At 36.5% G+C, this 14,758-nt stretch overlaps 1 protein-coding gene across 2 annotated transcripts; it reads right to left on the reverse strand.

Annotated features, from left to right (window-relative positions):
- Nucleotides 1–94: 94 nt before the first annotated feature.
- LOC148815095 (NLR family CARD domain-containing protein 3-like) lies at nt 95–11,788 on the reverse strand. 2 transcript variants are annotated; one of them, XM_088904971.1, is made up of 8 exons: nt 11,638–11,788; nt 9,709–10,031; nt 9,100–9,177; nt 7,962–8,009; nt 5,676–7,452; nt 4,573–4,659; nt 3,415–3,582; nt 95–2,193 (listed from the first exon to the last, which is right to left on the reverse strand). In XM_088904971.1, the coding sequence occupies exons 2-8, from the start codon at nt 10,019–10,021 to the stop codon at nt 1,875–1,877; spliced, it is 2,790 nt and encodes a 929-aa protein (XP_088761097.1). In that variant the 5' UTR covers nt 10,022–10,031; nt 11,638–11,788; the 3' UTR covers nt 95–1,874. The 2 variants fall into 2 exon arrangements, with proteins under 2 accessions (XP_088761097.1, XP_088761095.1); XM_088904969.1 differs by having other exon boundaries at nt 9,100–9,180.
- Between the last annotated feature and the right edge of the window lie 2,970 nt (nt 11,789–14,758).

Genomic DNA, 14,758 nt, shown 5'->3' on the forward strand with positions numbered 1-14,758 from the left:
TACACAAGTGACCCATTGTCTTATTTTTAGCATGCCCTAATGAAGCTCCTTTCAGAGGCGTGTTTAAAAAAACATATGCAGTACATAGCGCATGTGTATTTTATTTGTTTTTTTGAAAATTAGCACATTGTGAACTGCTAACACAGCATTATCTGTTCTTAACAAGTTGGAGTTCAACAGAACTAGCCACAGAGGGGTTGTGAATGGTAACAGTTTGTCTCAGTTTGAAGAGAAACTGTGTTACTTTTCAAATAATGTTTTTATAGTTGTCAAATAGTTGTCACAGCCCAGCAAGACTTTGGATCTAGGGTAAGTGAAGAAGTCAACAGCTGTTCAGGATGGGAGTAGTGTCTTTCTGCAGAAGTAAAAGACACTATCACCAGTGGAAGGATTTAGCATCTTATTTTTTCATCTCTCCCAGGAGAGTCAATATTGTGCATGCTGCCCTTATGCTGTTCTTGGAGATAGTCTTTGTCAATGTGACCTGTTATCGTTGTACATTACTCTTACTTCTCTGATTAAAATCAAACAGTGTCTAGAGAAAGGGAAGCACAACTAGAACTGATACCTCCATTTTTGGTAAATTCGTTTCCAGCTGTTCACCAAAGTAAACTCTAAGTTTACTCTTAGTTCACTAAGTAAAAGTTTGGAACAAGTAGGAGGTTGTCCATATGTTTAACAAACCCTTTTAATCGAAATGTTTGTGATTTAACAGTTCACAGTGTTCCATTTGCAGTGATAGCAAAAAAAATGCAATTTGTACAACTTTAAAAAGCAGTGCATTGTTCTCCAGGCGAAATTTTCCAAGAAGTACAGGAAAAAAACTGTCACTCCAGCATAAACATCTTTGCAGTAATTAAAAAACAGAATGTTCTCAGAACATAAATCTTCCAAAAACCAACAACCCAAAGCTCAATAGCACTACTGTCCTGCTACATTAGAAACATTACATTATATATTTCAATCTTGCAGCTTCAACGACTGCAGGCATTTCCCAACCAAACTGAACTGACTCCCCAACTATAGCTGCTATCTGTTCAAATGTTTCCATGTTGATCATTTCAATTAATCAAAATAATTGATTCAAGATTCTGTGGATGAGTCCATCCTTTGATTCATTAAGCCATTCAATTTAGTGAGAGGAAAAGCCAAGTTATTCAGCAGAGAGAATTGATTCAGTTCTGATCTCAGAGATCACGGCATGAAAGGAAAAACTTGAAAACGTGGGTACGGTAAACATTAAGCAATATTACTGTACATTATGTCAATAACATAAAGGGGTAGTTTGTGAAGAATGTAATATACGTGTATGTTGCTGGTTATTACAGAAGGATGTATTAATACAGCTTTCCAAAGCTTACCAAATTACAGACTGCAGTAATAGTAATTCTAAACAATGTACTTGTTAGGAAACCTTCTAATTTCAAAATACCTCTATTAGCAACCAAAGGAGGAAGAAAGGCCAACAGGCCTCCAGTCATTTATATTCTCCTGTTTTGATTGATTCAAATGCCTAATGAAATTTTTATTTCTATCAATTATAGAAATAATTTTGTCTGAGCATTCCACTACATATTGTGAAGTGTTATGAAAACAACAAACGAGCTTTGTGTAAAGTAGCACCAGATTGATTTCAACCACACATTATTTACATGTTTTCTGAAACAAATTACCCAAACCATTGTATGAGCTTCCTAGACTTCTGTACTCTTACAAAATATGTTCATGCTCATCACTCACTTGTTCTTAAAAACTGTTCTATACACCCCTTTCTTTCCATAATGGACCTGTCAGCTTGTATGCCTTAAAACTTCACTTGTCTGTCCAACAGATCTTAAGAAAACAATACAAGTCTAACTTATTGTTTTCGTAGTTCATATTTTTTTCACTGGAATTTTTGGAGCATTCAGAAGTTCTTGGATTTTCTGCTTCAGTTCCTTGGCCTTCTCCATGTTTTCAGCTTTCCCCTGTGCAGGAAGGCTCAGACCCTGTAGGACTGACTGCAGCGCGTCGACATTTTTCACAGAGTCCATCTGGTCACGATCCACCTTCAGTTCTTCAACCCAGCCAAGGTAGGCATCGAGCAGCCCCATGTCATCCACAAAGTTCCCGATGATCTTTAGACTGGAGCGCCGTTTGCTTAGATCCCTCATCCTCTGCTTTCCTTGCTCTCCGATGTCATTTCCTACAATGCTATAAGAAAAACAAACTGCACTGAAAGGATATATATAATCAAAGATATTTTTACCTATGCAAATTCTCCAAATCTACACACATTCATCATTTTGTGAATCATCAACCTACTTACAGTACATCTTGTTCTTCCAAATAAGTTGCTTACCTAACTGTATTGTTGGCTTTTGTCTTTTTTTTGTATCATTGAAACCCCTCCTAAAGATTGTATGGTGATTGTAATTGCTTTCGAGTTGTCTGAATATATGCTACTTGCAGGATTTACATGTGCTTCGGATCCGTGTTTGGGCTTAAGGAGGAAGCCACACACAATTGTTGTTATGCGAGTGTGTTTAGTAATGAAATAAGGCTAAACTTATTTAACCAAAAGGTTATGGGCATCTGTAAAAAAAAATGTGCACTCATGGTCCTAAAGCTGGGTAACGTATTAAAAAGCAGAAGAAATTCTTGGATTGAAGCAAACTACAGTATCAGCCAAATGAGGAAGATTGAATTACATCATCTGATTTTAATATTTGTTTTAATTAAACAACAAGTTACGACTTCTATGCTTGCCCGTGATTAAATACACAGTATACACAGAAACAAAGAACTATTATCTTAGTATTATGCACATATTGTGATCACAAATTCTAAATTTTTTAACATCCTTTACAAAGTCTGCATAAACTATAGCTCTTCATAATGTCTTTGCCATAAAGTAACTTGCTTTTCGAATGTTACACTTTCTATACCATTATACAGTTTTATTCTTTGCAGGCACAACAAGAGCACAAATAGCACAAACTAATAACAAATCTACATGAGAACTGTTTCTGTATTATAAAATCTAGCTAAATTAATACCAACAGAAATGGGATTATATCCTAACAAACATTTCAAGCCTCCAGACCTTAGATCGGATATAATTTGTGTATTCAAGATTTTGGTAATATGTTACAAGATAACAAATAATGTTAAATGTCACTTATCATATCTAATACTGCCTGCTTATGTAATTTCTTACCACTAGGTGACAGTGTGGTATACCTCTCTTACCTCTCATTATTTTATTATTATTATTTATTATTATTGACACGGTGTTTGCCTGAATCATCACACATTTGGTTAGATCAAATGTTATTGTGTAAAGGTTTCTGCAGTAGTTCTTTTGCTGTCAAATACTGCCATGTTGTAGTGAGCTTGCCCGAAGACAAGGAGGACAGAGGAGGTGTATCTTACGTCAATGTCTTCAGTGTCCTGTTCTGGCTCAGGCAGCTGACGATGTTCTCTGTGCCTTTCTCTGTGAAGCCTGTGATGTCCAGGTAGAGCTCCTCCACTGTGTTGTTTTTTTCCAGAGCTGTCCACAGCTCCAGGACACCTTCTGAGCCAATGTTATTTCCACACATGCTGTGAAACAGAAGATGTTACATCCATCCATCCTCCCTCTCCCGGCAAGCATCAGAGGAGATTACTTTGATGTTTTATTTTTGGGGACTGCGAATAGTGGTTTATAAACGAAACAAAGTTATTAATAGTAAAGAATGTATTAATAAGTCACTTTTATATGAGATAATCTGACTTTTGTGGTGGATTTATATTTATAAAATGGAATTTCCAGGCCCTAAACCTAACTGTTACCATGTGCTCTACAAAAGGTACAACATTTCTTTATATAATACATTAATTTTAGGTTAGAGCAGCTGTATTTGTCCATTGTATCTTTCTTTCTAACTTGTTTCTTATCACGGTTTCTTCCATAATCTTCCATACTTACATAGTACTTTATAATATTATTTATTATTATATTAGAAAGCTATTATATTACTTATGATTTCTTGTAAAGTGGACACAACTACATAGATAGCAGACGTCCCCTCTGAAATGGAACAAGTAAAGGAAAAGAAACACGTTTCGGCTGTGGGGCCTTCTTTGGGTGTGACACAGTTTCTTTTCTTCTCTTTTCAGCATGGAATAAACCTTTACTTCTTCCTTTGCAGCCTACGCATGCTGACGCAGCCACCTACTTGAACTACTATCCCCACTGAAATGACTTGCTGTGACTCTCTAAAATCCTCAAGAACAATTTGAACTGCATAATTCACAAAGTTTTGAAATATGTACAGCTCAACCCCATCTTATTCTTCTAGAAGGGCTGCATTCATTTCAGATTTGGAAGGAGGGAAATGGTGTGTGGAATTAAGATGAATATTCCTCTGAAGGTATCATTAGGATTGAAATCTTGTTCTGATCCGGAAACTGATGCTCTTCAAGGGAGCTACAAATTGCCTGCCACCGGAAGAGCCTATTCATTTTTTACTTGATTTTCCTTATGCTCTGGGAATTGATTGTATTATGAGTTACTAGTTTCATAAGCAATGCTTTCACAGGTTAACTTACAACAGCTTCTTCACACAACAATCTGGGGATCTCAAAATACTGGATTCCAAGATGGCTGCTTCCTTGTCAAGGCAGTTGTAGCGCAAACTGTGCAAATAAGAAGCAGAAAACAATACTTGATGAAGCTATCACAATACAATTACTGTAAATCCCACACTTACGTTATTAATACAGGAGCTTTTGTCAAAAGTGCAACAGAAATGGCACCATTCTTCAACCCATTTTTATCATATACTGATAGCTGAAAATCTTTATAAAATCAATTTGTTTTGTTTTAAAAAAAATAAAGGCCGATATTGCTGTTTAATTGCCAAGGATGTACAATATGTGCTCAGTGTAGCTGACAACACAATTTAATATTCAAACAGTAAACAAAGCTATAAAGATGTCATGCATATGTTTTTTTTAATTGTAAGGTGCATTCTAAAACTTGTGATTATATATACAAAGCTACTCTAGAACCATAGCCAGCTGCACTCTCCACATCTCCATATCTAGTGTGGCCATTTCCATTGGTCTCTGAGACTGCTAACAAGCCCTTTAGCCCTGCCACTTCATTGCACTCAACTATTTTAACTCTCTGGATCAGCTCCACAGTTCCCTAACGATCCTTCGGCATTCCTTCGTTTTTATCCATTTGTAGTGCTCATTTTCCTGTGGCTATTATACATCTTGTGTGAATCTACTATGCTAGTACAATAACCAAACTATAAACAATAACCATACTATAATCAGAAGTGAAAGCCTTCAAAAAGCTACATAATTGCTAACAAAGTTGCCAGTAATTACAGTAAGTGACAAGCACAGATTTTAAAAACTGCAACCACTTATCTGATTGCAATTATTGAAACCCAGTATTTCTACCTAAGATCTAATTAAAGGTAATGTAGAAAACACTGAAAGTGTGGTCTAATTTCAATATGTTTGTAAAGAAAAATCAACAAAGTGCTGCCACACTGAAGAAAATGAGGAAATAATACTGTATGGTTGGCCGTAATTACACGAGTCATTACAATGCTTTAGAAAACAACTAGCATACAACAATAAAATAAAACAAGAGTAGATAAAACAAGTGCCCTAGAGGTTCACTAAATCATACTTACAAGAGACTTTCACATTTGTGTAGGATGGGCCTCAGCCTTCTCAGTCCTTGGTACCCTATGTTGGCATAGCCCAGGTTAAGCTCTTCTAGTTTGTTGGGTGAATACTGGAGAATGTAATACAGAGCTGCACAGTCAACAATGTTGAGTGTCATTTTGAACAGGTTTAGTCTTTTAATTTCTGGAGACACTTCTTTCGCCACACTGTCTTGTTGGAGCTCCATTAGACAGTGAAGAAGGTTCAGAGTTTTAGGGTTGGGCACTTCCTTAGAAAACTGACACTTGAACCATTGGCTGAGTGAGTTTAGAATAGTGTTGCTCAAGATCTCCGCCAAGCCAGTTAAATTTCCCTCCAGTCTGGCTTTAACTAACCCCATGAAGAACCGAGTAAACATTTGAAGGTTTTCCAGTTTGTCCCTGTCTAAAAGTCGAGTGGAGTCACAGAGGATTTCTTTGGTGGTGTTATTGGGAGAGGTACCAAAGAACCAGAGATCCAAGCCTTCAAGAATGTCTTCCTCCCCCAGATTTACCACACAGTAAAGAGCTGCAAGATGCTCTTGGATTGTCATGTGGAAAAAGGAAAACATTTCCACTTGTTCCTCTTTCACCCTTATAAGTATCTGACTCAAGAAAGTACTGTGCAGGTTCTTCGGCTTAATACCAAAGGTTTCTAAGTCTTTCTTGTCAAAGAGGATTTTACTACTCAACAGGTTGTGATAGGCAAGTTTTCCCAGATTCATGAGCTCCATTTTGACCATTGAGAAGATATGTTTTTTAGAGGCATCTTTCTTCTCATCTTTAAGAGCATGGTGCCTGATCACGGTGTATAGATAGCAATAATAGACCTCACTTACAGTCTTCGGTGGACTAAGCTCGAAGGGTTTTTTAGGGTTGTTAAGGCTATTGAATATATTACTAAGTGCCATACAGATGATGTAGCAGTACAGCGGAATAAATGATAAACCGAAGAGGTTGTCATTTTCAATAATGTAATTACATACTCTTTGAGCCACTTGACTGTCTTTGTAGAATTTAGAGCAGTATTCTTCAACTTGTTTCTTCTCAAAACCAAGGATAATGGCACTTTTCTGAAAAAACTTCTTTGGGATATTGGTAGATGGACGTGTGGTGATAATGACGGATGCTTCTGGCAACAGGCTTGCCTTAATAAGAGAAACCACCAGCTCCTGCACAGGCACCTTTGTGTCGACGTTGATGAGCTTCTCCTGATCTTCAAAGTTAAGTCTGTACTTGAATTCGTCAAGGCCATCCAGCAGAAAAAGAACAGACTTTGGTGCTTTCAGCAGGTCAGGTAGGATACCCTTGAGGTGATCAAACCTGCTGCTCAAGAGGTCCAGGAGGCTTACTTTACTGGTGATCAGGTTGAGCTCTCGGAAAGTGAAATCAAAGACACAAGTAAAGTTCCTCATAGATATTCCCAGTGCCCACTCGTGGATCACTCTCTGCATGGCAATGCTTTTCCCAATTCCTGCAATGCCCTTAACCTTCACCCTCTTGGGGATTTTGCGTGTGAGTGGATCAGCAGAGAGAAGCTCTTGGGGTTGGATGCGCTGGAACTTTTGGTGGTTGTAGATACGTGCTCGCCTGTTGGCCAGAGAGAAGTATTCATGCTGGTTGACTTCAGTCTTGTCATCTTCTTCGGTCACAAAGAGGTCTGTGTAGCGGATCTCAATGTGGGTCCGGGATTGCTCATCATCCACATGGTCTACAATCTTTTCTGTTCTTTTCAGTATGTTTTTCTTGTGTGTGATAAGTGGTACTATAATACGATGAAGAAAAAATAAAATGTAACATTATTCCAGGAATCCTTCCACCCCAATAAAACATTGCTAAGTAATTCTAACATTTTCTAAGTGTGGTTATAATGTTGTTTAATGATTTAGTGTTGGTTGAAAACAAAAAAAATAAATATAAGTATAGGTAGGCCCTATTTTATTTAATGTTTAATTTCTTAATATCAAAATAACAAGAATTGTAATGCTAATTTACATTATTGGTTATTATTCAGTTTAGTTTCTATGTGCTTCATTCCACACTTAAGGGCCACTTTTATAGTGAACTACTGCACCCAAAACAAATAAAATAAATGAATTAATGGGGAAATAACTGGAGAATAACCTGTGAGTATGGAAAACCCTATTTGTATGCAAGAAAATATTTGCATGTTCAATAATATGCTTTATCCAAATTACTACTTGAATTAAAGTAAAAGTAAAAAGTTCAAACTCAATTAAGTAATCAGTATTTTGCATGTTTTCATCATCTTACCTTTAAACTGAGCTTGTCTGGGGGTTCCTGCTACTTTTGAATCTTCATCTAAAAGAGCACAGGTAATGAAAGTCAAATTTCTTGTGTAAGGAATGTACAGTATACTTAAAAATCTCCCATTCAACATTTTCTATTGTTGTTGTCAAGATCATTACAAAACGTTATCCATATTGCACTTTACTAATATTACAGCACCTGTATTAAGAGGACCTTTTTCACTATACTGTACGTTTCTACACAATTTACTCAAGTCACGCTGTCTGCCACACCTGAAGAAGGCTTCACAACTTCTTTTTTTTGCATTGAATAACCTATTACTTGTTCCAATGAATAATATTGCTTGTTTTCTTAACTATAACTGGTAGAATTACATCAGGCCCTGACACTATGTTTATCTTAAGTTCTCCTAGCACCTGTTTCCTTAGCTAATATTTAATTTAGAACTTAGTTTTTTCTCAGACTCAAGAATATTGTCTATTTTTTGCTTGGTATACACCTAAGTTAAATACTCATTTAATACAGTACTTTAGACGTTTTTCCAGTTTCTAATGTATTAAAGGAATATTTGATCTCTGTGAATCTCCTGTTCTCTTGCAGTTTAAACCATATAATGTACAGTACTAATATAGTATGGTCTTTTCAAACACAAAATAATACAATTTGCCTCTCTGGAATCATCCAAATAAATGAACTAAGAAAATTGGTTGTATTATAAATTGTCCAGAATTGTTAAAAAGCTCAAAAAGTCAACTGTTAATAAATTCAAGACAATACAGTCACTAAAAGTACATTCTGTAATTAAGCATTTGATTAATCTAAAATAAATCTAAACAAAAATAAAAAATTAAAATAAAATAAAAACAAAATAGTTTCTTTATAAGGTATGTACTGTTTCAGCATTGTTTTGTTTCTACAATGATTTAATGCTACTCAAAAAAACTAAATTAGTGCTATGCAACAAAAAAAATCAAAATAATAAAAGACCAACATAATTTTATATTTAAACATGTGCTGAAAATGATACAAAGGAAAAAGTCCCCAGTGTTATCAGACATACATAAATCCGACATAGCCCTGTTTTTAGAGGAAAAATTGACTTATTTCCATGACTTCTAGATTGAGCCAAAAGCTGTCATACCTTTAGATGCCTGGGGTAGGCTGTACTTCTTGACCTTGGGTTTTAAGATACTGAGCAATGAACATTTCGGTTTCTTCTCTTCTGAAAAGAAGAAGGAAGACGAGGAAAGAAACCATATTTTACAGTTTGGGTGGTTTATGCTCTGACCTGTCTGTGCTACACTGTGTAGTGTCTGTTACCACCAGTAAGAGTCAAAAATCATGTTAGGAAGTTCCCTTCAGTTTCTAGGTTCCCTCCATTAAATCATTTTCCTACTATCTTGTCTTGAATCATTTCCAGGGGATCCCATATTCGAAATAATTTTCCAATTCAAGGTCCCTGTCCATGCAATAAAGCATTTTCCTAGATAGGACCATATTTCCTACCACCAATATCCCATTTTGCAACTACAAAATTGCTTTGAGGGTATTATTAATCACAACATTTTTCATTCTGCATAATTGATTAATCATCAATTGAGGAAACTAAATTCATTATAGGTCGCGCTGATCCACATTTTTCAAGGCACTAATAGCCAGCTTCATGGATCATATGTTCCATTAACCCTGAGTTACAGAACTGACTGAATGACTGTAAACCACCTTTAAAATGGAGCTTTGAACGTCTTACCATTTGGCTTGGCAGGAGCTGGTTTCTCTGGCTCTCTGTAATGCTCATTAAGCCAGGCCTCTAGCTCAGGTGGATAATAATCCTGCACTTCTCTCAGTACCTTCATGAATTTCCTACAACCGCTGTCATCCTTCCAGATCATTTCCAGCATCCCAATGATGCGGTTGCTCTGTGTTTTCTCTAGTAAGCCATGGTAGGCAGTCTCTGAGAGGACATTTTCATCAAACAGCCAGCGCAGCAAAGGAGCTGGGTTCTCTTTGGTCCATTCCAGCAATGATTCTTTGTGCTTCACCACAAGGTACTTGTAGTCCATTTCCCCTCACCTAGAGAGAGCAGCAGGAAGAACTGTACATGAATATTTTAAATTCATAACCTGAGAGACCTCAGGCGAAAGGACAAAGGAAAACGAGCTCCTATTGTTAAAATGCCATTCAACAAAGACCAGAGTTTGGTCAAAATCTCAGCTCACGTGTCGAACACAGATGTCAAACACAGTAGATTACGAAGAGCAGAATCTTTGAACTGCCATGACACAATACTCCCAGAGTATGTAAAGTTTAAACAGAGCTGTGAATTTTTAACTAATTGCTTGAGAGAAAGATCTTTAGTCTGCTGCTACAAATAAACTATAATTCACAAGCAATTTAGCATTTTCACAGCACTACTCCTGTTTCATAAAGCAAGGTTTTACAGATTGTAAGCTTATGCTAAATGAACAAGAAGAAGAATAAGCAAAAGAAGAATAAAAGGCTGAAAGATGAAAAAATATATAATAAACCTTCGCAGGTGCACGTCCCAACTCAAGATGCAACATTTATTTAAAAATGGTTTCTTGCCTGGTTTTCCCACAAAATTGCATGTCTATGCCATGATAGAAACTCACATTCATAACTGCCAGAGAATAGGTTTCTGTTTCAGGGGTAATGGCCTCATTTTTTGAAGCAGTTCATAAAACATCCAGTGGCACAATAAACTAATACGGTATGTTGCATACTTTACATCTCTCTACAAATAATGTAAAGTAGAATATACAGTGCATTGCAGTAGTATGTACTGTAGTAACATATAGTATGCAATAAGACCTCCCACAAGATCTTATTTTCTGTCTATACTCTCAGGCCGTCTTCTCTTTAGTGTGGGGTACAACCATATCAGGTCAAACACTTAGCCCATGTGAAGACCTATCTTGCACCACTGTGATCGTATGTAGATATGATGAACATAGCAGACAGGCTCACACACAGTCCTGAAACGCCATTATAAGCAACCCTGCCAGCATAATCTTCCTTCTATGTGTTTTTCAAGCTCAGTGGAGACCTGCAAAGGGAGTAACTACTCTGTTTCAACTACAACTGTTTCCAGATTTTCAAAAATAATACATCTTAAAAAGCAAATAATAAAAACGGATAATATCTGAAAACAGGTGAGGATATTTATATTTAAATCACCCTTTGATCTAGATTCATTTCAGTGCTAGTAATGCAGACTGAAGTCTGCACCCTACATTTGAAACAAGGTTATGCGCTAATTTATCAATAACAATAAATGTTAATTACTAGATTGTACCTTTCTGTGAATAATGTATCCTATATGTTTGTTAAAAAAGTTTAAATTTGAAGCTCTTTGAACTAATACATCCGATACTGTCAGCATTCAGGTCAGGCAAATGTAAGTTTAGCAATATGTACTGTAAGTATAATATTAACTTCTAATATCTACAGTATAAGATCTTGTGCTGTATTATCTAAAGTGCCAGTGCAAAGGCAGAAAACATTTAAAGAGAAAATCAAACTTTCATGCACATTTAAAAGCATATTTCATGTTTAACAATGAATAGTGTGATTTTAGATTATTGATTAATATCGCACATAGATAAATACAGTAAAATAAAGGTAATGTGAAGATCATGTTCAGATCCTTAGTGCTTACCCATGGAGATTCTGAGGTACACAGACAGAAATTCTGCAGGTTTTGATAGAAAATATCCACTGATGGTACTGTAAGAATTAAGGAATTTTCGTAGTTCTTTATTAAATGTAGCAACCGACACTGGGACTACTAAATTATAAAATTCTTTACACTTTTGCTTGTCTTAGTTTGTAGCAGGCACAGTCCGATACAGAAGAGAGGTGTGGTTAGGCAGTGAGATAGTAGAAGTAAATAATGGAAAGTCTATAGTCCAGATTCAAAGTTAACTTTGATCGGAAATAAACCCATAAAATGTTATTGATATATACCATAAGGGTATATAATAAAACTTTCCACCATTTTTTGACACATACAACAACACTGACATTTTTGGTCAGGAATTTTTAATTACAGATCTTTTTCACTTATAAGTTGTTAACCACAGCAGTCTTTCCCATGCAAATAAATTCATTGCTGCAGTGAAATTCTCTAAATTAAAATGTTTTTTGCAAGAATCATATCTTTGAAGTATGTAAGTGTTTATAGTTAATATTTATCTCAACATTCACATAAGGTTCATCGGAATATCCAGAGGGTATCCAGAGGCAAAACCCAGATCCCAGCAATCGCCTGCTCTCATATTCAGTGACAGCCAACAGTTTGTAAAGAAAGATATCTGAGCTTCCGAGACAAAGAATACCTAGAATCAATTTAAAGCACCGTCTTTCGGATGAGACGTTAAACCGAGGTCTTGACTCTCAGTGGTCATTAAAGATCCACAGGCATTTTCTTGATAAGAGTAGGGAGATATCCCAGTGTCCGCATCAAATTTCACCCCTGGCCTTTACCATGGCCTCCAAATTGTCCCCATGTACTGTATGACTGGCTTGCGCTTGCCCTGCGATGGACTGGCGTCCTGTCCAGGGTGTACCCTGCCTTGCGCTCGATGCTTGCTGGGTAGGGTCCGGCATCTTGTGACACTGTATGATATAAAGCAGTTTGGTAAATGACCTGACATGACAATTTAAAGCAGGCTAGACCTGATGAACAGCCACTTCTTTTTCAAAACAATTATAAAATGTACGCTAATAGTAGGTAAAGTGCTGATCATATCTGATTCTTGATTAATTAAATGGAAATAAGCTGTAAAATAAAGACAGTCTTCTGTCCAAGAAGCAGGCATCACGCCTGTTTCCTGTGTTTCTTGAGTCCTGCCTTGTGGTTTTTGAGATTCTGTGATTAAGATGAGAAAGCCTACGAAGAGAATTTCAGGAAACAGTCTAACATGAATGTGACTCACCCACCACTGGTCTTACGGGTGGTTACAAAATTGAGAATGAGCAGGAAATTGACAGCTATGGAAATCAATAAGTAAAATAAGTAAACATAACCCCCGACTTGTAAAGATTTCTGCCAAGAATATACCTGAGCAGTAAGCATAGTTAGAGGTGCTTGAGTTCTTTATTCTCTGGCACAGCTTTGGTGAAAAGAGGATTAATTCAGGCACAGTAGGTTAAACATTTATTAACAGTGACAATGAACACACTATACCACACACAACATAAACATACCACATACTGTACAAGTTACCCTACGTACAGGTTTACAGACAAGTTCCAGAGGCCCACTGTCCTAACCACCCAGAAGAACCCCAAGGTTTCCCAGTATTCAAACTCATTACTCCTACAAAGAACAAATAACAAAAAGCTGCCTTCTAAACTAAATAGTATATAATTCTGACAAACTAACACACAGGTGTTACAGATGTTTCATTTTGGCATTGAAACATTTGATATGCCCAGTGTGTTTCAGGATGATCATATCATTTGTTAATAAAAACAGCTGCTGTGTTTTATATACTGTATATTGTGTTGAAAAGAATGTAACAACTGTGTTTATGTTTGAAATATAGCTTGCGTTGAGAAATAATCTGAACTCAGATAAGGAAATGACTTGTGTTGGAAAATGTGAAGTCAATCTCTGGTTACCTAATATAGTCTGAAAAAAACAAGCAGGGACAGACTGAAGTTGGTGTTGGGTGTGTATTTTAGGGATGCACAAAGATTTTATCAACACATTTTGAAAAAAACTATTAAAAACTAAAAAAATCTTGGCAAACTATTAGAGAGTGTTGTTTTATTTTTATTGGAGTGCATAATCCTATTCAGTTTAAGGGGAATAGATCAGACAGTAAAAGACCTGACTCTTCTTAGTTTGCTGTGCTATGGAATGCAGTGGTGATGTAAGTGACTTCACAAATGGCATGCTTGTTGATAAAGAAAATAAATAAGAAACAAGAAACTGATGAACCAAAGGAACAAATAACAGATTTTGTATTTTTGGTGGAGACCACTGACTCATCCCCTATGTCTGTGGACATAATATTGTAATTGCACCTGTAATCACAGATAGACCTGGATCCATTTGCTATTTATTTTGTTATAGGGTATAAGGAGAATGAATTATTCTTTGTGTGTCCTGTGTTATACGGTATGTCACAGGTTGAAGAATTTCATTTCTGAACAATTGCTTTGCTTGATTCAATGTTCATTTAGGATTCAAACATTCATTTTAACATTGCCTCTGTGGTTTGACATATGACTGATGCTTTTAAAATATAGTCCACAACGTTCCTATACTGTGATGGACAGGCATCGTGTTTAAGGTGCATCCTGCGTTGCGCCTGTTGTTTCAGGCTCTGGGTCCCCTATGATCCTGAACTGGGTGAAGCAGTGGAAGGATGGATTATTTCTTTATACAAGCCATAGAGGCTCATCAGGCCACAGGCTCCATTATAGTGTAACAGCTGTACATATATTTCTATATATTATAGTGTTAACTTACAACAGAAATCTTCGGAGCACCCATAACCCTGGGCGCACTGGCAATACTGGGTACAGAAAGTTATATAAATGGAACAAAAGCAACTAGTTTTATGTGTCACCTGAAGACACCTGAAGAAAAGCTTCACAGCTGAAATGTGTCTCTTTTCTTTGCCTTTCAGCATGGAATAATCCTTTCCCAGTTCCTGTTGCAGCCTACAGTACCTGCTCAAACTAGTTTCATTAAATTAATACATATGGCACTGTCATGTACGACACTAATTGGAAGGAGTTTTTCCAGCAGTTTTTGCTCAGGGCAA

Source organism: Atractosteus spatula, chromosome 25, assembly GCF_055471065.1.
Source record: "Atractosteus spatula isolate fAtrSpa1 chromosome 25, fAtrSpa1.hap1, whole genome shotgun sequence".
In the NCBI taxonomy this organism is placed as follows: Eukaryota; Metazoa; Chordata; class Actinopteri; order Semionotiformes; family Lepisosteidae; genus Atractosteus; species Atractosteus spatula.